At 32.5% G+C, this 26,470-nt stretch overlaps 1 protein-coding gene and 1 long non-coding RNA gene across 2 annotated transcripts in view; both read left to right on the top strand.

Moving 5' to 3' along the window:
- LOC106470715 (C2 domain-containing protein 2-like) overlaps positions 1-26,470 on the top strand; it is a 59,698-nt gene that overhangs the window by 22,064 nt on the left and 11,164 nt on the right. The window contains exons 9-13 of the mRNA XM_022399351.1: positions 1,276-1,388; positions 3,532-3,555; positions 6,760-6,801; positions 18,003-18,114; positions 20,370-20,588. Of these exons, the coding sequence (XP_022255059.1) occupies positions 1,276-1,388; positions 3,532-3,555; positions 6,760-6,801; positions 18,003-18,114; positions 20,370-20,588 (510 nt within the window). The remainder of the gene's footprint in view (positions 1-1,275; positions 1,389-3,531; positions 3,556-6,759; positions 6,802-18,002; positions 18,115-20,369; positions 20,589-26,470) is intronic.
- The window catches only part of LOC111088645, a 4,526-nt gene continuing 1,577 nt past the window's right edge, over positions 23,522-26,470 (top strand). The window contains exons 1-2 of the long non-coding RNA XR_002613104.1: positions 23,522-26,070; positions 26,167-26,450. This is a non-coding gene — a long non-coding RNA (uncharacterized LOC111088645). The remainder of the gene's footprint in view (positions 26,071-26,166; positions 26,451-26,470) is intronic.

Genomic DNA, 26,470 nt, shown 5'->3' with positions numbered 1-26,470 from the left:
CGGTGGGGGGTGATGACTAGCTGCCTTCCTTCTAGTCTTACACTGCTAAATTAGGGACGGCTAGCTCAGATAGCCCTCGTGTAGCTTTGTGCGAAATTCAAAACAAACAAACATAAATCTGGTGGTTTGAAATGCATAATTCTGTGATTACTGGTAGGGATCCTATCACAAAGTTATCTATATCTGTGGTCCTGCTGCCCTGGCCACCAACGTGGAATATGGGTACCATGACCCTTTAAATCCAACCCGAGTTGTGGAACCTTTGCTGTTTGGTTGGGGCTGGACCATCGTACTTGTATTATATTCCACCCTTTTCAATTTTCTGTAGTTCTGGGTGAAGAACATACCTGTTCTGGATGTAGTGTGGTGTTCCCCACTTTTGATACCACTTCCTGTGGTACATATTTGTTCTCAGCAGACACTTTCTGTATGATCTGTGTCCTCACTGGCCCCTCTGCCTTCTCAATGTTGGATTCTAGCACTCAAGTGTCAGTGGAGGCAATTTCCTAAACTGAAAATGTATTTCCAAACATACTTGCCTCCGCTGACACTCTCCCTCCCTTCCTCCCAACTAAGAGCCGGTGTTAGTGGCCCGGAATGAGGTAAGTCACAAAAAAGTGATTTTATTTGTCTGCATACAATGCTTATATATACAATACCAGCATAGAGGGCGTGTGAGGGCTGGCATAAAGTTTTGCAAGTTAGATATTGGCAAGGGCAGTCGAGTGTGGTATATAAAGACTGGAGCAAGTGAACGTAACGTTAGGTGGGAAAGATGAAGATCGAGAAATAGCTATTAGTGTCAGCGGAGGTAAGTATATTTGGAAATACATTTTCAGTTTAAAAAAATTATAATGTAGAAATGGATGGAATCTTGGGAGATTATGACAATTTTTGAAATGAGTAACAACTTGCAGAACACAGACTTTTACAATCTATATATTTCCTTGGCATACTTTTTTGGTATATGTTCTAAGTCTCTGCTACAAGGAAGTCAACACACTGGCACATTTTTTGTCAATGACATTGTTAGATGACTTTATTATGCATATATATATATATATTCTAATTAGAAGTATTTGGCCACTTCAGCAATCAATTTACTCTTATGGCCTCTGTTAAATGATTTTTTTAAAGTGTTTACCTAAATTTTGCATCTCAGTAAATAGTTCCTAATGTTATTTTTAATTTACTGAAAGTTTAGCCTAAAGTGAACTAATAAATTCCATTTTATGAATGAGGTGCTTAATTTTACTGTCATTTCACTTATCATAGGCTCTGTGGAGACTTTGACTGATGCAGCACTACGAGAACTGGAGAGTCGTGAGAAAACTGGAAGTCCTAGCTCACCAGAGAAGAGCACTTTGATAATTCATGGTGTATATAGAGTGAGTTACTTTGTTTTGATAAAGCATTATTTTTGCTTTCTAAATAAAGATGTTAAAGAAACTTAAGTTTTCCTTAACTTGTAGCATTGAATTATAATAATTTTTCTTATAATAAAAGTCGTTTATTCCGGGCCGTATATTCTTATTATGTTTCTCAATATTTTCTCAAAATTTTTAGTTGGGTATGGTTTATTAGGTGTAATAAATTTAAAAGAATAATTGATGGTCATTAAGCTAAAGTAAATATTTATTATTAATTCTTTCTGGGTAATAAATATATTCTTTATCTGATAAAATAATATTGGGTTATCTGTAAAAAAAATTATGTATATATATATCTTCAAGTAAATTTTAATCAGATTTAAATGACTTTCATTAAATGTACTTGTTTTACAACAAAAACCTTTTAGATCAGAAACCGCAAGAAACTTTTAGATCAGAAACCGCAAGAAACTTTTAGATCAGAAACCGCAAGAAACTTTTAGATCAGAAACCGCAAGAAACTTTTAGATCAGAAACCGCAAGAAATTAATTAATCACAGCAGATTTTGAATCTTATAAATAAGAACATAAGAAAGTTCTAGTTGTATGAAAGACAAAAAAATCCTTAACTCTAATTGTATGATTATTGCACAATTCCCACTTTCCAGATGAATTGTTTTTCTTAAGTTTGTTCTAGAAACAATCCCAAGATTTTTTAAGCAGTTCTGAACACATTGATCTGTGTTTCTGTGAAGGTAAAAATTGCCTGGTAGGTTGTAGCAGCTTGAGTTCATAATTTCTCATAAACGTTTTCTTTTATCTTTTATAAAAGAATTTTCAAGGTTTTTCCCGTTCGGAATAATATGATCTTTATCTGATTTTCGTGGGTCAGGAGATTAATAAATATAATACTTTTGTTGTTTCAACTTGGCTAATTTGGTAAACTTAATTCTTTAGTATTATTTTTAATAAGTCAGAAACCTTCTATATGTTTTAGTAGATTAAAAAATAACCTAAGCAACCATATCTTAATTTATATCACACAAAAGTAAACACCAAAAAAATAAAAAATAGGAATGTTATTATGTTGCTCAGTTTGCTTTTATATTTTCTTTTTTTCTGCTATATTATACAAAAACCTAAAACCTCTGTGTGTGTGTGTGTTTAAGCTGTTTTTTAGTAACTTTTCTTGTTATGTTTCTTTTGCTAAAATATCTATTACTACAGAATAGGTTTTACTGTTTTTCTTTCTGTATATTCACCTGTCTTGTACAAAAACCCATAAGAATAATTTCTCTTCCCTCCAGAGTATGATTGGCTGGCCTTGATGAGCTTTCCTCAGCAAATTGAAGTTTAGTGGCTGTTTACATACATTTTTCTGCTTTAGCAATTATTATGGTTTATGTTTATAAATGACTGAATCTTTTACTCCCGATTCCAAGGTAATCTTACAGGAGTCTAGAGTTTATGACTTTGAAAGATTCTTTACTTGAATTGTTTTCTATTGTTTTTACTTATATTTGTTTTGATTTTCTAGATAAAATATACTTGGTTATATTTTTTGTTTACATTTTATTGTTTTTGAATGTAAACTTCTTTTACACAAGATGTAAAACTCTACTCAAGTTTACTAACTTTATCACAGGACAAACTTTTAAATAATGTTTTCTTTAGGCCCACAACGTATAGGTAATGTATCATCAAGTAATCAGATTTTGTGTTCTGTACACTTAATTTTGTTTTTGATACTTGTGAATAATCCTCTCTATGTATTTTATTGTTAAGGTATATACTTATGGAGAACAAGTATTTATTTTTGTGACGTTTGTGTTCTTTGCCAGTAATTTGTAATTGACTGTACTTTAAAACATATATTGAGGCAAGACTTTAAAATAAACAAGAATGAGAGCCCTTTTCAATCTTTTTGTGGTGCAAGGAGGCTTTAGTGGCATCTACTTACCATTAGCAAATATTATATGTGTGTGCGTGTTCATACCATATAAAGTTAATGTAAAGCTATAAGTGGTCGTTAGAAGTACTGTTAGCAGACTATGTGATAATTAAAGTCCTTGTTCATTTTTTTCATGAAAATCTATTCTTTTTGAAAATTATATGGCTATTAACCTTGTTGTTCTTTCTTATGCATGCCGACATTGTGCAGGAAGGTGTCCACCCAGCTCTGAAGGTACGTACTTTTGTGTCCTTTAATTGCCTGTAGTGTGTAAGCAAAATTATCAGTATTTAGTTTAATGTACATACTAATTACTACATATATCATACCCATATTGTTCCTAAGTAAATGTATGGCTTAATGATATTTTTATGTTTATTAGATCTATAGATTGATATTTTTATGTTTATTAGGTCTGTAAATTGATATTTTTATGTTTATTAGATCTATAGATTGATATCTTTATGTTTATTAGATCTATAGATTTATATCTTCTAAGCATCTTAAAAATCCTTTGCAAGCTGTAGTGCGAAGACGTTGCAGGTAGATAACACACCCTGAATGTGTAGGTTTACACTTCTGTGTCAGTTTACTTTCTTTTTGCTTTCTGTCGTCAGTAATTTTCTGTTTAAATGTAACTGCACACTCCTGCAGTTTTATTTTTTATTTCATTACCCATACAAATTATTAATTGTAATTAAATTTATTTAAAATAATTAGATGTGATTTTTTGGAAATTTATTCACTGGTATGAAATTATACTGCAGAAGTGTTCTGTCTATTTTGAATAGGAAATATCCCACACATTGAAATAAATTAAAGATGGGTAACTGTACAAAAAAAATATATAAGCAATGTTAAACTGATAAGTTCCTAAGAATGATGAATTAACTTAATTAAACATTTTCTATTTCTCACATATTTTTATCTTTGCATTTTAACCAATTTTGATTATCTTATAAAAATGAATATTTTAACCCATTCAAAGCAATAGAAACAAATTTACATTTAGTGTTTGTTTGTCAGGAAAGGTTAAGAGATCTGATAACAAATTAGCTTTCGTTTAAAATATAAATATCTCGTGTTTGTAGTAAAATATAGTTCCTTTGAATTTAAATCTACGGTTATAAACAGATGATAGGATAATTTAAAAAAAAGATTTGAAAAAAATGTAAACTTATCGTAGATCGAGTAGCTGAGCTAACTATTATATTTTAAATAAGTCAATCATTCCAATGGCGCATGGTTCTTTCCCTTTAATAATCTGTTTGTACAAATAATATCCACTTAAAAGTTGGAAACTTGCAGTTAAATAATTCACTTGCAAAGACATTACTTGTATATTTCTCATTTCCTTCACCACAAATATTTTTTTATTTCTGTCAGTGACTATCTTGTTATAAAAACAAAGATGGCAGAGGTCGAAAATTTGTGAGGTTAAATGGTGAACTTTGGAGACAAAAACCAAACTTGTTATTGTGTCATTAAACTATGTTTTATTTAATATTAAAATATTTCAGGAAAGAACTTTAGCAAATATAAATTATGTTAACTTCATGCATAGATTTATATCTGTGCTTCAAAGTTTCTGAGTTAGAGTGTAACTTGGTCTTTAATTTTAGTTTGAATGTTTTTCCTATCAAAAGTTCCCTTAGTTTCAGGCAAAATGTTATGCATTAAATAATAAAACTTTTGATTTTAAAGAAAGATATACTTTGTTGATTAAATTAATATTTTGTTAAAGTAAGAAAACCAAAGTATGTATGATGCTTGCAAAATTTTGTTTTATTTAACACATTTATTTATGGTTTGCTGTGCAGTTTTGTGGTTAAGTTTGTAGTTTTTTTACATATGAGATATATCTGAAAAATACAGTACCTTTTTTTTTCAAAGTTATGATACCAATAGATTAAGAAAGATCATAGTTTTTATAATAAAAAATAACCACTATCTTCACATAATTGAATTGTTTATACGTTAGATTTTGAACATTTGATGTTTTATAAAAAACTGCTTTTTGAGCTTAACTTTGGCAAAAAAATCTACACCATTCTGTAGCAGTTAGTAGGTATATTATACACTAACATGCCACATTGTAATTATTGACTAAGTAATACAAACATACATTACTACAGAAATTTGGTATTATAACTGGTAAAGATAACACTGGAATGCTTAGAAGACGAATATCTCTTATCTCGAGGAAAATATGGCACAGCTAAAAGCAGATATGCATTTCCTATGTTTTGTATTTTTATTCTTATGTAATTATTTTTGTTTTTTTTTGTCTTTAGAAACTCCCAGTAGTATTTAAGTAATACTTCTTAATTTTTATTTTATTTTGTCTGCTTTCCATGTTTAATTTGTTACATCTGTAAGTAGATTCATTCCATATTACTACAAGGAGACTTAACTAGGCTGAAACATGGGAAGTACCTTAAACGAGAATGTGGGACTAGTACGAAGATGTTCTACATGTAAACATTTGTGTATGAACGTCACATGGCTTTCAAAATTGTATGTGTTTTCGTATCACATTTTAATGATGTTAGTAAATATTGTTAAGAACTAAAAAATATGAAGTTAACTATGTAGATCCGAACTAAAGTATAATTTATAGAATGAATACAGTCATCAGTATCAGAAATTAATACAAGTACGTCAGAAAAACCTCGTAATGGTTAGAATGCATTGAAATGTCAGAATGTCAGTCTTTTAAATAATAGTGTGTGATAAGTTATCAATACTTGAACCCAATAATTTAAAGTATATTGGGTATAAAGTTTTATAAACATAGTCTTATTTTCGTATGAAAATTAATATTCTGATAATTCTCCAGACTCTTTTTATTATCTTAAGTTTTATTTCTCCACCTGTAAGTTTACATGTATCAAAACTAATGCTTGAGTTCTAACATTCTGAATCTTCTTTGGCTGTAACATTCCTAACATGATATCTCAACAGGCTTCTCATCTTCTAATTCTGGAGAGGTGTATATTTTAAAGTGAAGCTTTGTTGATTAGTATATGTGCATTCATTGTATGTACTTTTTTACATCTACACAGAGAACTGTTCTTCAAACTTTTTTCTAGTCTTCTGATATATAGTGAGATCATATGTATAAAATGTACTATTTTTGTGTGCATGTATACCACATAATGTTTTTATAGTGAAAAAATGTGTGTTTAAGATCAACATCACATGATTTTGTATTAAACTTCTTAAAAAAAAAGTACATTTTATTTTATTGTTTGGATCATGTAGTTGAACTTCTTATATCTAGATAAAAAAATATAAAATAGTGGTTATTTTTACATTATTTGTATTGCATCCCGCATCCTTAGCCACAAAACTGCTCAGTAGGTCATTGTATCAATTTCACATCGTGCCTCTCTTGTGTAATATAGTTGTTCTCATCCACTCATCATCTGTGTGCAGGTAAAGTTGGACAAAAACGGCAGATGGCGCGAAGTTTCTCAGGTACCATGATCTGAATCACTGTTGGGCAGAATTTTAAGTAGTTGGTATGATTTAACCTCTGGTGGTGGTGGTAGAAATTCATTTAATGATTTTGTTTCTTTCTGTATCCTTTACTTTGAGCTTTTGTGTTACTAGTGCGTATTGAATGCACTATCACAGTGTTTGATGTACTATTCTGTTATTTGATGTTTGATGTATTACCCTATTATTTGGTGTTTAACGTACTATCCCATTGTTGATGTTTGATGTACTTCCTCAGTATTTGATGTTTGATGTACTACCTAATTATTTGATGTTTTAATCTGCATTGATTGTAACATTATTTTGAGCTGACTATTTTTGATTTCAATTTAACATGAAAATAGCATAAACTGATTTGAGTGAAGTATTATACTATACATTACAATGCTTACAAAAAAGCAAATTGAAAATGTTTTTATTTTTATTTTAAATTAACAAATGAGATTCATTTGTATCATAATTTCTTAATAGTTCATGTATGGAAGCTTCTTTGTGCCGATATATTTTCTAGAAAATGATCAGCTCATATTTAATTTCTCTTTCTTGAGTGGGTCAGTGTATATAGATTTTTTATTCAATAGTGAATTTTCCTTTTGATGAAGAAATGTCAGCAAATTAGTGTTTTAATTCAGACACAATCATGAGAAATACATATTTGGGTTGATTAAAAAAACAGAAAAATCTGTTCCATTTAGTCGAATTTCATCTTTATTTAGAGTTGACCCGTTTTTCCTGTAGGCATATTATTATTTTTTTTTGTATAGTGCTTGCACTTGTAAGTATTATTCCAGATCATTCTGCATTTAAAATATATAGATATAAATTTTTTTAATTTCAAAATTATTGATATATGTTTTTTTTTATAAAGTACATAGGCAGAATATTTTCTGGGTTTTATCATAAAAGAAAAAATAAATATTGTATTAATTTATTGTAAACTAATTAGAATGTGAAACTTAATATTTAATACTGATAAATCTGTAAAGTGACTTCAACTAGAAAATTACAAAAATTATACACATAAATACTTTTGTACAATACAAAATGTATTAATGAGAGATCTTGTACTTTAAATTCTATGGAATATGATGATTAACCAAATCAGTGCATTTATATAAAGATTGTCTTAAAACTTAAGATATATAAGAAACACAACATAAACTACATAACAAAAAAAGCATTATAAGTTAAATGACAAAAATAAGTGCAGTAGACATACTTGACTAGTGGAATGTATCTAAGGGTCATTAATTTCCAGTTCTACATTTTTCAGTGATACTGTACAGCCAGAAAAAATAATAAGCTTGTCTTGACTGATGAGCACCTTTCGGGTGTCAATTTGAAAAATTTGTTACTCTAAAATATATTAGAAGTAATATTTCGTCATTTTGTAACATTTATTTAGTGTAATTTACAAAGAAAAATTGAAAACTTTCAGACTTACATTTCTGCACACCTTGCCTGTAAACATTGTACTTATAAATCTTCTAATATTTTTCTGCACACCACTGGATAGAGCAGATTATAAACTATTTACTTCAATGTAGTGTGAATAAGGTATTGGGAGAAGTAATTTATGGTTTTGTTGGAAAATGTCGAGACCTACCTCTTGCTAATAAGAAGGGGATTTGGACAGCCTTTTCCCACCTTGAGTCTCTGCTGTGCTGTCCTTCATAGGCTTTTTGAACATGATTTCCCAGGTTTGTTACCTATTGTCTCTTAACTCTGTGTTTTCTTATTCCTCCCCCTCCCTCCATCATTCTGCATCATCATCAGATTATTTACTTTTCCCCATCTCCTGATATTCGTGTACATACTGAATAGTTTCTTACCCAATTACGTTCTGGTGCTAGCATGCCTCGACCCCAGCATTATCTGACTTCTATGCCTTGGCTTATCATAGATCTGGATTTCCATTTTTTGATTCTCAGACCTTAGAATCTCTGATACAGGTGTGGGTTTCTGATCTTGAGACTACTCTAAAGTTTTCCCTGGCTCACTTTTCCTGACTTTGTCTCACCCTCACTACTATCCTCCTTCATTATCTCTCTCTCATCCACCTCATTTCCAAGGCTATCCACTGTTCCCCTCAGGGGTTTTGTGTGGATACACATACCCTTTTCTTTTCCATGTTGGCATGGTTATTTTCCTCAGCTATATCCCTTCATACATGGCTCCTTTTTTTTTTTATCTTGGCAGGAATGCCCTTTTGTCTCATGTGCATCTGCTTACTTCTTTTTTGCGAGACCTCCATTTGGTCCCATTTTTATGACAGTCAGTTTTGGTGGAACTTTCTGATACTTTTAAGTCTCGGGTGGTGGCTGCATGTCAACATTCCTCCCTTTCCTCCCTTGCTTCTCGTCTTTCCAAACCACTCCTACCCCTGTTCCTGCATCTCACCCCCCTGCACCTCCCCACTTAATAATGTCCCCTTATTGGGTTTCTGTGGTGAGTCATCAAATTGCCCATTATCATGCTTTCCGACACTAGTTTCTTCAGTGATTATCTCGTGGGCTCTGGCACTGTGGAAGCACAGTTAGCCAGATTTGTTCACTTATGATGCCTGTTCACTGTGGACTTATAAGTTCTTCAGGTTCTAATAGAAAGACTAGCCCTTGGATTTTCTCCCCTTCCTTTTATCTTCTTAACCAGTTTCCTTCCCCCCTCCTCAGGATCCCATTTTATACTAATGTCTCTTAGAGGTGGTTCACAATTTTTTGCATAAAGATGTTATCAAACATGTATTTCATACTTCTCCATTGTTTTATTTCTGGTTGTTCGTGGTTCCCAAAAAACTGGGGAAGAAAACCTAAACTGGTTCATTGTCTTCCTGTGGTTCACCATGGAGTCCTTCCTCACTCTTCATTTGTCATTCACTCCAGGTCTTTGGTTAACCATGGTCAACATCTTGATGTTTACTTTCATATCTCAATCTCTCCAGCATCCAGATGGTACATTTGGCTGGTTCATGAAGGTCAAGTTTTTCATTTCCATGCTCTACTTTTTGGTCTGGCATTGGTGCCGTACGTCTTCTGTTGTGTGTTCCGAGTCTTTGCCCACCATCTTTACACTCAGGGTTTGCAGCTACATCATTATATGGATGACTGGCTTCTTTTAGCTCCATCCCAACAAGCCTCTCACAGTCATACCCATTTTCTCTGACCTGGCATGGCCAGGTGGTTAGGGCACTTGACTCGCAATCTGAGGTTCATGGGTTCGAATTCCCCATCCCACCAAACATGCTTGCCCTTTCAGCCTAGGGGGCATTATAATGTAACGGTAAAAGAGTAGACCAAGAGTTGGTGGTGGGTGGTGATGAGTAGCTGTCTTCCCTCTAGCCTTTCACTGCTAAATTAGAGATGGCTAGTGCAAATAGCCCTTAAAACAAACAAACCCATTTCCTCCTATAAGAAACAGTTCATGTGGGATGGCTTATTAAGCTGAACAAGCCCTATCTCACCCCGACGTGGTTTATTATACATTTGGGGGTGTTTTCCAACACCTACTCCAACAGGTCCAAGCCTGGTACTTTTCATTGGAGGTTAATGGAGCTCTTGGTTTCCAAAGCCAAGTCCTTTCCTTCTCTACTATCCTCCTTCCCTAAAATTTGACTTTGCTTGGTGGCTCGATGGAGACAACACCTTGATTGGTGTTCATCTGTCTCCTTCCCATCCTGATTTGCACCTTTTTAACAGTTGCTTTTCTTACAGGGTGGGGAGTGTATCTGAATTTTTAGAAGATCTGCAGTCATTGGTTGAATCCTCCCTCCACATTAACCTTTAGGAACTTCTTGTAGTTTGTTGGGCCTTAGATCATTTCCTACCTTTAGTATGGGGCCATTTGATCATGATCCATTCCAACAGTCAAAAATGGGGTACCTATTCCCATTTGCTTTTTTTCAAATGTTGGATCTCATTTTCTGGGCCCAGTCTTGGCAAGTTTGTCTTCTTGATTGTCACATCCTGGGTCCTCTGATTTATGTAGCATATCAGTTATCTCATCCAAACAAGATTCTACCAAAGGAGTGGTCTCTTTTTCTTCAACTGTTTCATTGGTTATGCTCTGTGTTTGGTACTCCTCTTCTAGATGCAATTGTTACCATTCTCAATACCAAGCTGCTGCTCTCCTGGTCTCCAATTCCACATCTTTTGGCTTTGGTGATGAATGCATTCAGTTAAGATTGGGCCAATCTACCTTTATGCTTATCCTCTTATCCATCTTCTTCCCCATGTTCTCTCCCTTGTCCAAGCCACTCCATCCCGAGTCCTTCTAACCACCCCATTCTGGCCTATTCAAATGTGTTTTCCAGTTCTGAATCTCCTTCAAATATCCCCTCTTATACCTATTGCACTTTTGTGTTCTCTTCTACATCAACCTCAGTCAACCATATTTCATTCCGCCTTTACCACACTCTATTGTCTGCACTGCTTCCTACCTTGGTTTCTGTTCCCCTTGTTTTATACCATGAACTACTTCCTCTACCTATGATCTTTCTCCTATTACCCTTACCAGATGTATTCACCAGCTTATTCATCTTGCTTATACGTCATTATCCGAGGATTCTTATTGCATATTCCAAGTATTTTCCCACCAGATACATCATCTAATTTTTTCTCTGGCTATCTAATTCTGTTGTCCATTAAAATATATTATACCGGCTGCCAGATGAACCATGCATCACACATTTATCTCCCACTATCTGCATTATTTTGCTGTCTCCTCCTCATCTGGCTATCAATTGCCACCCATTGCCATTCTCCATACATCATTTCAACTCTGAGGGGGTAAGTTCTTCCTTTTATTTCTTCCCTTTCTATTGACCCATTTTCCTTTCTTGTATCCTGCTTTGTGGGGCTTGTCCAGGTATGCTTAAATGTAAGTCCACACCATATGGCATACAGGTCTATAATGCTCACTGAAGAGATGGGGTGTTCCACATGATCTCCTTGCAGTATCTTGATTCATAGATAAATCCTGCACCAGACTGTTTCAACTCATGGACTATCTTGAGTAAAGCAGTGAATAAAAACCCTATAACCCGAGTGCTTTCGAAAGATGGACCTTTCTTCTTCAGGAGCAAACTGGGAAAGCAGTGTCAGGATTGCTGCCTATCCCTCCAGTCCTGGTTGAATACATTAGGACTGACCTGCCTTTCAATATAGGGTTTTCATGGTCACCCATTGCACTGTCTTATGGTGTTACTTTCCTCTAGACTCCCCACTGTGTTGTCCCCCCATCTCCTAGTGGAGTACAGGAGTCCTTGCTACTTACCACTTCCTAACCTCTGGGGTGGTGGACAAGGAGGCTTCCTCCTGAGCATGACTGATTACAATCAATTGAGAGTAGAGCGTTAGTGTTCTGTTGGTGAGTACTCTTCTCATTCCACAGAATGGAAGACAAATACCCAATGTCACCTGGTTTTGGACTGGAGTTGACCCACCAGTTATGGTCTGTTGTACCCTAGTCACTCTACACCTTCTGGTACATCCAATTACAGATTGAACGTTTGTCTTTTTTGCCCATCGGGTGCAGTTTCCCACAAGTGTGACCCCAAAAGTTAGGGTATCATACTCCATGGGTTTTCTTCGGGTGCCTTCCAAAGAGAGCTCATTTAGGTAACTTTTGCACTGGTCTCTCCACCACTTTCAATGTGGTTATCTAGCTATTATATGAGCAGAGGTATGGTATTGTATCAGAGGTTAACATTTTCCTACACAGAAAATGTATTTCTGAAAGATACCTACCTCCTCTCACACTTCCCACTCATATCCTCCCCACTTCCGGTGCATCTTTTGTGACTAATCTCGAAGTGCTGATAGCACTGTACAGTATAGGAGTCAGCTGCACTAAGAGGGTGTCACGCTCCTGTTGGTGGTGGGTTGTCACATGCTCATTTGCATGCTACAGTGTAGCTATACCACAGGAAATTATGTGAGAGTAGGTAGGAGCATCAAGGTTAGTGGCGAGCAAAAATTGCACATATAGAGGGCAGCACAAGTTGAGAAAAGCCATTGTGTGAGAGAGGTAAGTATCTGTAGGAAATACATTTTCAATGTAGGTTAATGTTAACTTTAAATTCTTTTCAAACAAGTGTCTTCTCTCTCAATGAAATATTGGAAATTTCACAACATTGCAAATGATCATAAAAGTAAATGAAATTAAATGATTTTTTAAAAAGTATAAAAAGATAGTATTTATTAAGTTTTTACCAATATTCGTGCAATTTAGTTACGTATTTCTACCCAGTAGCAACTAAAATTAAGGGTTGCAAATTACGCTACCCCTACACATCTGGTCAGTAGTCCCGCAAAAAAATCCTTTCAGAAACTTGTATTTTTTTAACACAGTGGTACTTGGGATACAGAATTTTTCAGGCTTAACATTTATGTCTTTAATTTTCTAAATTAGATGATAAAATGATGTGCAGCTAAAAACAATACTGCAAGACCCGTCACTTGTTTTTCTATACTCGGGAAATCATATAAAGAATCTGCCTTATATTGAAAAAAAATAGTAGTTTTTAAACAAGAAATAGAGTATACACTACTTGTTAAAGTTTTATGTTGACTTAAAATTCATTCACAAACTATTCTTTATGTAGTGAAAGAATACAGTTCAGACATATAGGTTTCAAATACTTTGGTTTTGTTTAAAGAAAATTTTTAAAGTCATAAACAATGTCAAAATGAAGATCAATGTGTAACACTTAGCATATATGTATATGTGTTCGAAACTAGTCTTCAGATTTCCTTAAAACTGTACAAATGGAAGTTCTGAACATGTGAATGATAAATCTACAGTAAATTATGCCTAACTTTTCCAGTTGTCTTCTGGTTAATTCATTAGATCAAGCAAGGTTTTTTAAATTTCTTTTTTTTTTTTATCAAATATTCACTGTAAGGATAATCTAATAGGAATATTCTGAACAACAGTGAATAGACACACCAAGTATAAACTTTCAGTTATCTATTATAATGGCATTTAAACTATCTATTACAATTCATGATTGGGTCAAGTGCTGCCTTGGTGGTTAGTGTTGTGTACTGTAAATCTGAGGTTCCATGGTTTTCATTTTGTTACTAAAAAAATTGCATTCCTTACTTTGGGCCTGTAGCCTGTGGGTGCATTCTAAGAGTGATTGTAAAATCCTGTTATTTAGCCTAACAGCTGTTGGTGGTGAATGATATTGACTGGTGAATGATGTTGACTAGCTGCCTTTCCTCTAGTCTGTCACTTCAAGATTAGGAATGACAAGCATAAATAATCTTTGCGTAGCTTTAGACATAATTTAACAAACAAGCAATCAAACAACAATATTCCTATTAGTTATAAGGTAGTTACATTTATTCTGGATATACATGCTGGTTTTGCAATCCCCATTTGAGTTTCAAGATATTACCAGTCTCAGGAAAGAGATTTGATTGGTCATTAAAGCAGTCAGCACATGTCAGCTGACTGGACTCGCACAATCTAGCCTCTGTAGTTTTGCCAGCATCATGATTAAAAATGCTTTTCCCAAATGGTTGCTCAATGGAGTTAATAATAAAACAGAAATCATGTAAACTGTAGGTGTTTTTTTTTCCACGTTTTTAAAATTCATCCATGGTTAACACAAATGTTAGATCTTTTGGCTTCTAATACTTTCAATATTATTTTAACCGTAACTTTTAGTAATATTCTGTCAAAGTTAATGATGTTTTAACTTTTATCAAATAACTGGCTAATATAAAATTGTTGTTACAGGTAGTTAAGATTAGTTTGACATTTGAAAATACTTGAAAAGAGACCATGATACAGAGGATTTATACATATAACTAGGACATATGCATATTTATTAACACTTAGTACATGAAATAATTAATTATGACACTGTTACAGGTGATTTTAGGGAGGAATGATGTTCTTACTATTAGAAGTCTAAAATTTACTAGTGGAAAATAACTATTTGTTAGTGTCTTCAGATGTTAAGGTGTGTTTACATAAAACTCCTTTGGATAACATTATCAGTCATAGACCAAACTAACCTGACGAAAGGTATTTTAGTTCAAAACTGAAGTAGATATGGTGAGATGTTGTTATGTGTTTTTTATTTAAGAGTAGAGCATATGGTAGATATGGTGAGATGTTGTTGTGTGTTTTTTATTTAAGAGTAGAGCATATGGTAGATATGGTGAGATGTTGTTATGTGTTTTTTATTTAAGAGTAGAGCATATGGTAGATATGGTGAGATGTGTGTTTTTTATTTAAGAGTAGAGCGTATGGTGAGATGTTGTGTGTTTTTTATTTAAGAGTAGAGCATATGGTAAAATGTGTGTTTTTTATTTAAGAGTAGAGCATATGGTAGATATTGTAAGATGTAGTGTGTTTTTTATTTAAGAGTAGAGCATATGGTAGATACGGTAAGATGTTGTAGTGTGTTTTTTATTTAAGAGTGGGACATATGGTAGATATGGTGAGATGTTGTTGTGTGTTTTTTATTTAAGAGTAGAGCATATGGTAGATATGATGAGATGTTGTTGTGTGTTTTTTATTTAAGAGTAGAGCATATGGTAGATATGGTGAGATGTTGTTGTGTTGTTTTTTATTTAAGAGTAGAGCATATGGTAAGATGTTGTGTGTTTTTTATTTAAGAGTAGAGCATATGGTAAGATGTTGTGTGTTTTTATTTAAGAGTAGAGCATATGGTAGATATGGTAAGATGTTGTGTGTTTTTTATTTAAGAGTAGAGCATATGGTAGATATGGTAAGATGTCATTGTGTGTTTTTTATTTAAGAGTAGAGCATATGGTAGATATGGTGAGATGTAGTGTGTTTTTATTTAAGAGTAGAGCATATGGTAGATATGGTAAGATGTTGTAGTGTGTTTTTTATTTAAGAGTAGAGCATATGGTAGATATGGTGAGATGTGTTGTGTGTTTTTATTTAAGAGTAGAGCATATGGTGGATATGGTAAGATGTTGTGTGTTTTTATTTAAGAGTAGAGCATATGGTAGATATGGTAAGATGTTGTAGTGTGTTTTTTATTTAAGAGTGGGACATATGGTAGATATGGTAGCTTCTAAAGTATTAAGCTGCAGAGTTTAAATATTTCTTATAAACAACTGGATATACAAAAAATAATGTTGGTTACTACCACTGGGATAGGTACATGTTGTAGAGGTTGGAAAACATTGAGTGAGAGAATATCAGAAAATATGAAACTAAAGGAAATTTTAATCTTTCATTTTTGAATATCAACTGTTATTGTAGTTTCTTGCTGACATTTCTGTTCAGTGTGTATTGTGCGTGTCTATGTGTTTGTGAGTCATGGTTCAGTGTTATAAACATGTACGTGAAATTAAACATTAATGAATGTTTTAATGAGGATTATGCATTCCTTGTTTTTTATTTTCTGCATCATGCCATTTCAATTTGTGTAAAATTTGTGTTGTCAAATTTTATGGTTAATGGAAGCTTTAAGTTTCAGAATCTTATGAGTAATTAGTCTTTTTATGTTTGCTTCATTGAAGCTAATATATTTTATGTTGTGTTTCCTAGTGTATTCACAAGTACAAAGAAAGCAGCACTATACGTATATATATATATTTATACATACATACATATATATATATACATTTTTACTGTGAATGTAATTTTGTAGTTTATTTTTTAATACTTGTTTCTCACTTAACCCTAAAATTACTGATGTAACAGACCTCTGTGGGTTTTTAAACATTATTTGGTGAGTTCCTTAACTTTAGGTGTTGTAACAAGTAAAAAAATAAAATTCCTCAATACGATACAATATGTGGACTCCACCAGTAGTGTATGATGTACAAAAGAAGTTAGTAATTTGAGGGTTAATCTCTCTATTGTTTGTCGTAAAGTATGACAAATAGTACAGAACGAAGACATTTGAGTTTGAAAACTAAAAATTAATTTACTGTTGATTTTCTCATTTATTTTAGAAAAAAGCTTGCTTTTTTTGCTAGTTACAGTTTATTCTAAATAAACTGTTCTGTTATATATACATATTATATCTTTTGCAGTGCTTTTATTTTGCTTTTTAACATAGGCTTTTATGCAGGCTTAACATTGTTAGTGGAAAGCAATTTTGTGCAGCCAAATCTCTATTTTGTGACTTGTCATTTTTGGTTACTGTAAAACAAAAAAGCAAAATATATATATATACACTGGAGAAAACTGCACATACACATATCTGTTACAATGGCCACATCCTTTAACTAATTTACAGTTACAGGTCTTGCCCCTGTTCTAATGAGGGTTTTTGTTAAGTCAGATTGAATGTGATGAAATTACCTCGTGTAATTCATACTGATATAAAGATATATTTAGTAATAAATCCAAAGTAAGAAAAATACATTACATTGAAATGTACTATGGATGTATGCTTTGCACAATTTGTGACAATTAATGAAAATCCATGCTGTTCCAAGAGAAACTTTTCAACTGAGTCATTGCAAGTTCAAGACTTCAGTTTATTCTTGTAACACTTGTAACTATGTGCTTATATTTGGTTGAAACACTGACCCTGTAAGTTCAAATGCTATTCTGTCACTTACAATTGAAGGGTGCTTTCTAAAACAACTTTCAGTAAACAATTAAAGCAGATAAAACCCATCAAAACTTTAAAAGAATTTCAAACTGTAAAGGCTAATTGACATAACTTAAGAATCTTGTTAATTATTTGTAGCTTGAAGTATTCTTGTTCTGATGGCCCAGTTTATTAGAGCCTCTAACATAGTGGGAAATAAGCTTAAACTGGCTTTCTATATCTCTTATTGATAAACAAAGTTTATCTTCCCCATCATTCTCCAAACAAATCAATGCAACTGCTCAAATGAAACTGTAAGCAAATTTTGCCATCATGTGTTTTGCTATTCTTGTCTGACATCATCATCATCTCTGTCTCTATGCATACTCACTCTAATGTATAATTATTAGCTACTTACAAACTGCTATAACTGATTAGCTACTTACAAACTGCTATAACTGATTAGCTACTTACAAACTTCTATAACTGCAAACTGCGATTGTTTAACTTCTCGAGAATACTTTTATATGTGCTATATGATTTTAATTTCTTATAATTTTAAATATCTAACTTATGAATGCTTTAATTAACATGCTGTTTTGTTCGTAGTTTTATAAACTATATTTCATGTGAATCTTTTCTTCAGTCTGAAGGAACTGTGGATAGTAGTACAACATCACCTTCCAGCCCTCTGTCGAAAAGTGAGCATACTGCAACGGGTGAGAGCATATCATCCTCTGCAAGTGAAAAAGAAGAAGGTAGAAAATATGTTTTTATTTCATTTTGAAAGAATTTTATAATTATGGTGAATTATAATTTTTTTCTAGATGAAGGATTTAGAACATTTGTATGATGGTTAGTCATTCAAGATGTTTGTTTTTTAACATTTATTTAAGGATATTTGTTCAGGATGTTTGTCTTTTAACATTTATTTAAGTATTTTTATGTCAACAGACAATTGAGTTGGCTGTTTTTTCAAAACAATTTTAACTATGATATTGCCCCCCCAGTGGCACAGCAGTATGTCTGCGGACTGACAATGCTAGAACCCGGGTTTGGATACCCTTGGTGGGCAGAGCACAGATAACCCATTGTGTTGCTTTGTGCTTAACTTCAAACAAAAAAACCATAATATTCATCTATAGACTATGAACTGCTGGAAAAGCTGTGGAAGAATATTATTCCTGGTATGCAGTGGCAGAGATGTTAAAAATGTATTTGGACATCCAGAGAAGTATACATGAGTTGGTTAATTTTAGCTTCAAAATTTTATGGATTAAATAAATATGTACAGTTGTAATAAATACAGGTATTTTAGTTGTAGGTAATTTATGATATAGGAATGTTTTTCAGTGCCTCATAAAAACCAACCAACATTTATAGTGATAATAGTGTATAAGCTTGAACATGTATCCTACTGCCAGCTTACCCGTTTGTTTTAGGCTCATTAGTTACAGCATTGTACACACAGATAAAATAATTAGTGGAGATCATATATCAAACATATATACGTATTTTATGGGTAAGCATTTCTGACCTATTCTGAAACAAAAAATATATCTGGAATATTTTTCTTTGTAATAGAAACATTATTCACGTTGAACAGTTTGTACAAGTTTTGCAAACCCCAAGAATATAATCAAAGTAATTTTCTCAATATAGATATTAAATGTTTTTAATGCCTGCATGAAATACAAACTTAATCATGGTCAGTTTGGAGTGCAAACAAATTTCCTTCACTTCTTTCATCAGTTTACAAAAATAACACCAGATATTTCAAAAACGTGGATACACAGAGGTTTTTTGTTAATATTCTTCATGTCATTTTATTTGAATAATTATGGAAACAGTGAATAAAATGGGTATAAAATGCAAATATTATCAGATTGCTCCCCCTCCACTGTATAAAGATGAATTTCACCATAGCAATCACATGTATATATATATTACAACTAATCAGACAGACAGTGCCACATCAGCATGATGTCTATAAAAGTACAGGAAGTTTTACTTTTCCCACCAGTAGTATAGCGAATGCACTCATTGTTCCAGGATAGAAATTACACATGAAAAATGTGTAAAAATCAAATTGTGATGAAAGCAATTCTATATGATAGATTTAGGTGAAATTTCATTTTATGATAGGAGCTGCATGAAAAGTCAGAAGAGTGTACATTTGAGATAACAATCATTGATATTTTGTTCAATGGAAGAAAGGAGAAAACTATCATAGTCAATATGCATTTATAATAAAGCATATTAAGTGACCAATACTAGTGTGTGCTGCACATTAACTAATGGTGTTAGAGGTTTATACAAAATTGATGGCACCATGACTGCTAATAGGTATAGACAGATTTATAATATATTATTCCATCAGAAATGTGATCTGTTGGGCAGGGATCTGTCTTCCAGCAACAAAACAAAGGATGTAGCAAATCATATCAAAATGCTACATGAAAGGAAAAAGAGGTTGATGGAACACTCACAACCATGTCTTAGATTTTACAAATATTTTAAAATCTTTATGAGCTTGTGTTCTGTTTGAAGCAAGTACAAAATACCTAGTGCATTGTACAGCTTACTTTTGTATTTTTTTATAATGTATTGTACCAGTGATGCTGATCATTTATTGTTTATGACTCTTGTAAGCACCTGTGTGTTTTCAAAATTATTTCCAACACTGTACCTCATTCTTAATTTCAAGAAAAATAATCTTTAATAAAAATGAAGTATTTTGTTATGTTACTTCTACAGTTCTACTTGTATATTCAAGATTGGTTTTTACTTAATAAAGACACTTTAATCACAGAACTGTATTGTGTTTATTTTGATAGTCTGGAATATATTTATATAGGGTATTGTACATATTAGGTCAGAGTTTCAAGTTCATTTGTACAGATAAACTGAAGATAAACCAAAATATTTACATGCTTCATTAATTTTTTCTTCTGGTATTTTATTTATTTGATATGTTTGGTTAAAGCTTTTAAAATGATGTTTCTTTGCATAGTGTTCTTTACTTCATCTGAAAGAGGAAGAATGAGAGACAGAAGGTCTTTCATGGGAACCTTAAGAAAGAGGTTAAGCTTGAGGAATAACCGATCAAAGTCAGTTGACCAGAAGACTGAAGCTGGAGAGAGTATAAGTAGAGATAGCAGTAGAAGTTTCTCTTCTGACCGCTCCAGATCTGTTCCTCGGGCCCAAATGATATCAGCTGATAGAACATCAGGTCAGTGATACAAAAACAGAAATAGTGCTTTGTAGTTCCTGCATAAAAACAGAATACAAAACAGTGTGTGTATTATTCTATATATTTAGTACTGTACATAATATACAGAAATTATGCAGAACTATGTCAGATAATTCTCTATTTATTGGTCTTTGCATTACTTTTTGTGAAAACTTGCATTATCTACTGACATATTTCTTATTGAAGGTGTCATTAAACATAGTTAAGGGATAAATGTTCTTCCATTTAATAAATAAAATAAAGAAACTCTTAGGCCCTACTAATGAAGAATAAATGCATATAAACATAACCTAAATACTTTAACTATAATCTTGTTCTTAGGTTGTTCTTTATATTTCTACTGTAGTGTTCAGTTCACATAGAGCCTCAAAATTGTTTCTTGATAATAAATTAAGAAATTGAAATTGAAGTTTCTGATAATTCTTTCTCTGGTAGGATTAAGAAAATAAATTAGAAATTTAGTAAATTAGTAAATTTTTTGTCAGCATAAACTAAAAACTTATCAAAAATATATCCTAATGAAAGAATATTAAAGACAGTGTTAAAATGATAAAGTATTTTTCGTGTGCTTCAGGTGAACTTTGTCACCTTAATATGTATGAGACTTCCTTGGTTGGTACTCCCAGTCATTGTTTCATCTCACAAGGATTTGTAATTTTTGTATGTTAGATGACATTTCGTATGTATATTCTTGGAAATAATAAACACCACAAAGTTCAAAGGTTGGCTAGGTGTGACCTGATAGTTAGAGTGCTGGCCATGATTTCATCAATTAGAGTAGCCTTCACTGGCTGCCTTCCTTCTAGTCTTATCAGTTTAGAATTAGGGATGGTTAGCCACTGTTTCGCTTTGCAGGATTATCCATAAGGTGGAGCTTTCATATGAATATTTACATATTAATTTTCTAAAGAAGCTTTTACTTAGAATATTTAAAATCATAGCACATCCTCTTACCCTTAATAAGTGTTAGGAATTGTAATACTTCAAAAAGTTTGAGGATCTTGTAAATAAAAGTTGAACAAGTTATTTTCTAGCTTATTTTACATTTTCTGGATTGTAATTATTAATCAGTATTTTCTATTGTATATATGTGTGTGTGCATAAATAAATAAATATACAAGCTGAAATACCCATCAACTGATGGGGAATGATTAAACTTAATTAAAACAATGTAAGTTTAACAGAAATAATATATTTCAAAGTAATGACTTGAACGTAAACTGTGTCAAAATTTTAAAGTTATAACAAAGCTTCTTCATAGAACAATATTTGTAGTTTGCTGTCCATCTACTGACAAATAGAGGTTTTGAGGTGACCCCACCCTCGACCATCTTACATCTCATTTACCATGAGAAATAATCCAGAAACTTTCATACTTTGACCTTAAATTCCTTTATAATATTCAACTTTGTCTAAAGTGTCAACCTGCCAAGATTGTTTGAGATTGACTGAATAGGCTGGGAGTAATTGACCAACAGGCTTTACAAAATAGATATAGGGTTTAAGTTCAATTTTGACCCTGTTAGGACATTTCTCATAGTTCAGAGTGTTTACAAACAAATTTTGGTTAAGATTGGCCTAATAGGCTCAGAGGAGTTAGGGTGCAAACAAACACGCATTTTGTCTTTATATATATATAGATATGTATGATTCTCACCTGTTTGTGCATGAAAATTTTTAAAAATTTTAAATCATATTCATTAATTTAAGTTTGTTTGATGCGAATGTGTGCTTAAATGTATGTAAAAACTAACTTTTATTTTTTGTGCTGTTGGTTTTCAATCTGTCTGCATTTTGAGTCATCAAAATCCTTTACGTAACAAGGTAAGTACTTTGAAATTTCTTAACTACATTTTGATACAAAATTAAGAACATGTATTCTTACACCACTTTCTTTATACATATACAGTTACATTTGTCATACTGTTTTATATGGGATATAGCAGTAATACTAAATATACTGGTACACGTATGTAAGAACAAGTATTCTTACACCAGTTTCTTTATACATATACAGCTGCATCTGTCATACTGTTTTATATGGGATATAACAGTAATACTAAATATACTGGTACACGTATGTGAGAACAAGTATTCTTACACCAGTTTCTTTTTACATGTACAACTACATTTTTACCTCTGACGTCGAAGGTGGATGGAGGTTATGTTTTCACCCCTGGTGTGTGTGTTTGTCAGCAAGATTTCTTGAAAATGGCTGAAAGGATTTGGATGATAGTTGGTATACGTTTGGACTATGACCCAACTTAGAAGTGATTAGTTTTTGGAGGGTCAAAGGTCATAGTCACAAAAATCCAAAAATCTCTCTTTTAATATGGAGACCAATTTTTCACACTATCTTAGCTCTATAACTCATTCAAAAATAATCAGATTTTAATGAAACTTAGTGAGCATGTGTAGAATAATTTTCCTCATTGTCCTGCCCAAAATAGTTCGTGTCCATTGATAAGGACAGTAATATGGACACATTTCCTTATTTTTGAGAGCTGAATATGATCAATGCTGTGTGGCAGAGGTATGCACTCTATTGAGTGCCCCTCTAGTTGATACTGTTTTACACGTGACATAGCACTAATATTAAGTATACTGGTAAATGTATGTAAGATGATGTTCAATTTTTTGGAAAAGGGTATGTGAGTTCTTTATGTAGTGCAATGTGTTTATTAAGAACATTTAAGTAATGCATGTAAGATAGCTGGATCTCATGAATAGGTTTGTTTGTTTAGTTCGGTATAGATATATTTTGCCTTACACTTTCAGTATGTGCTGCAATGTTTTGTTTTCTTTACGTAAGTTGCTGTCGTTTAATTGGTTTGCATGGTTGTATATATATGTGTATATAAACACACACACATTTTCATTTGAGCCCAAAATTACTTCTTTAATGTTTTAAAACAAAGTTAGACATGACAACGTTGATCGCCTAGCCTTTATGACAGCCTCAACATGATTGGTTGTAAAAACGTAAAGTACTGAACAAATGATCATATATCTAAAACTCTGTCTCTTAAAAAGCCATTGAATTAAAATTATCTTTATTATGATTCATACAACCTATAATTAATTCAATCAGGATTAACTGGTTAATATATCTGTGGCTACAAATATATTTTTTTTACATTTATTATATTTATTAATGACTTTAAGTTTTCAAAAATAATTGGTTTGCCACTTTTTTTCTTCTTGTAAGTTGGCCTAGTATTTCATATCTTTGTTACTCTACTGTTAGGTATGTTGTTCATCACACTCCACAAAAGTTGATAACAACTGTGTGAATTTACAGCTGCCTTTATTTAGTTTCCAGCCTTTGTAGAGAAGGAAATGTTCATGTAATGTCCACTGAAACTGCAAGAAAAATTCGGAACCTATTCACTTTCGTAAATAAACAAATACATCGTGTTCATTAATTAGGGCCTCCAATGGCTCAGCTGTAAGCTTGAGAATTTATATGTTAAAAATCAGGGTTTGATATCCATTGTGGATACTGCACAGATAGACCATTGTGTAGCTTTGTGCTTCAATACAAAACATAATAAAAAAAACACTTAACGTAATGGGTGTATGAACAGCCCATAGGCTTAGTCTTTGGGTTTGACTTTACACTCTTTACAAAGAAATTTATTTGGATTTTGGGTCATGTTTTCAGGAGCAGAGCACACAAGCCACCTACTCGAGGATGTTTATATGTGGAATGAAAAACTCACACAGAGATAACTGAATAAAAATCAAATAGTCTTTATTTATACACTGTTTATCTATATTGAAATTCTCAAGGTTATCTTGAAAAAACACTAACTCCAAGTCATTGAATTCTTCGTCCTGAAGATCTAGGTGTTCATTAATAAGGCCTTCTATTATGTTCAGTAACATAGACACAACATTAGTTACCAACTAAATTAACATGAAATCCTCTCAGTCATAATTTGTGTATTAACAATTCTTTTAAGATATTTTTAAGTAACTCCACTTTAAGCATTTTCAAATCTGCTATTTCTTTAGTAACATTAAGGTTCTTCACTTCATACATTATTGAACTGTAAGTGAAACACTGTTAGACAAGATAAGAAATAGCATACTTACAAGGAGTTTTTGGTGTGAGCTTCTTGTTGATTTTGGATTACTGCCATCTTCTGGAGTCAGAAAAATTCCCTGGAGCAACTTCAGATTTTAGTTTGAAACACAGAATTATATTCAAGAATCTTAGCAGATCTACTATTTCTATTAATTCGATTGGTTTTTGGTCGTTACAGAACTTATTTATGTCCCTTATCTAATACCTTTGACAAAATTACCCAAGACAATTAACTTACGATGTAACTCGTATCTCTTTACTAAGATTAATTCACTCAGTGATTTTCCCTGCTGTCTCATTAACAGTTTTTTGTGACATTGGTTTATTTCATCAGGAGCTTTATCTGAACAATTGGGGTTTTATCTCAATATACCATGTCTGTCTTGCACTAGAGTCTGTAGCTGTGAATTTTATCGCCTCTTGATCAAGACACAGAATTTGTTCCAGACTAACTCCTGCAGTGGGTTTCAAGCCTCATCTTCCTTATTTGTTATTGTAGTTCACTGGTATCCACGTTTTTTTTAATTTAAACTCTCATTACAACTCTTGCACTAGAGTCTGTAGCTGTGAATTTTATCGCCTCTTGATCAAGACACAGAATTTGTTCCAGACTAACTCCTGCAATGGGTTTCAAGCCTCATCTTCATTATTTGTTATTGTGGTTCACTGGTATCCACGTTTTTTTAATAACGTTTTCGATCTGCTGCTTTCTCCATACTATACATCATATACATTAAAAAAATACAATGTAATTCTTGAAAACCTTTAAATTTGTATATACTTAGCATTTGTATTCCGCAAATACTTCATTAATCAGGGCGGTCACAAACTTGGAACACCTGGAAAAGGAACAAATAAAAGTCAGGGAAATTAAAAAAATTATTCCAAACCTAGAAAATATGGGGAAATAGTGGATCATCCCCATTTTCTGTCGCCTACACTGGAAACATGCACAAAGCATACGGCTTAGCTATGCCAGTTATTGATATATTTTAACATAATTCTGGTCAGTCACTGTTATTTTATCTGTTTATGCTTACCTAACTCATTTTGTTCGATGACAAGTTAGGTCAAATATTCCTTTATAAATAAAAATGTACCATTTTATTGTCTACAATCAGGTTTCAATGTCTTTGTCTGAAGATCTTTTCCTGTACTACTAGTCTGATATGAGGATATACTGAAGGTTTTTATACCCCATTATAACTAGCTTATGAACTAAAGTAGTGTTAGGTTGGTCCATGAAGAGAAATTTAAATATACTCGTACATGGGCAGGTTTTGAAAATCTGGAATTTTGCCTAGAAAGGCTGGAAATATTTTATGGAATATTGTTGCCACCTTGTTATTAGTCAAACTACAAATTCCTTAGGTTTCTTTATACCCATTCTGTACTTTAATATAATGCAACATTTATAGGTTTTCTTTACACCCACTCTGTACTTTAATACAACTACAAAATTAGTAGGTTTCTTTATACCCATTCTGTACTTTAATATAACTACAAAGTCTATAGGATTTTTACACCCACTCTGTACTTTAATACAACTACAAAATTAGTAGGTGTCTTTATACCCATTCTGTACTTTAATATAACTACAAAGTCTATAGGATTTTTACACCCACTCTGTACTTTAATATAACTACAAAGTCTATAGGATTTTTACACCCACTCTGTACTTTAATATAACTACAAAGTCTATAGGATTTTTACACCCACTCTGTACTTTAATTCAACTACAAAATCAGTAGGTTTCTTTATACCCATTCTG

Source organism: Limulus polyphemus, unplaced genomic scaffold (genome assembly GCF_000517525.1).
Source record: "Limulus polyphemus unplaced genomic scaffold, Limulus_polyphemus-2.1.2 Scaffold4177, whole genome shotgun sequence".
Classification (NCBI taxonomy): domain Eukaryota; kingdom Metazoa; phylum Arthropoda; class Merostomata; order Xiphosura; family Limulidae; genus Limulus; species Limulus polyphemus.
This window is presented reverse-complemented; position numbering and strand designations above follow the sequence as displayed.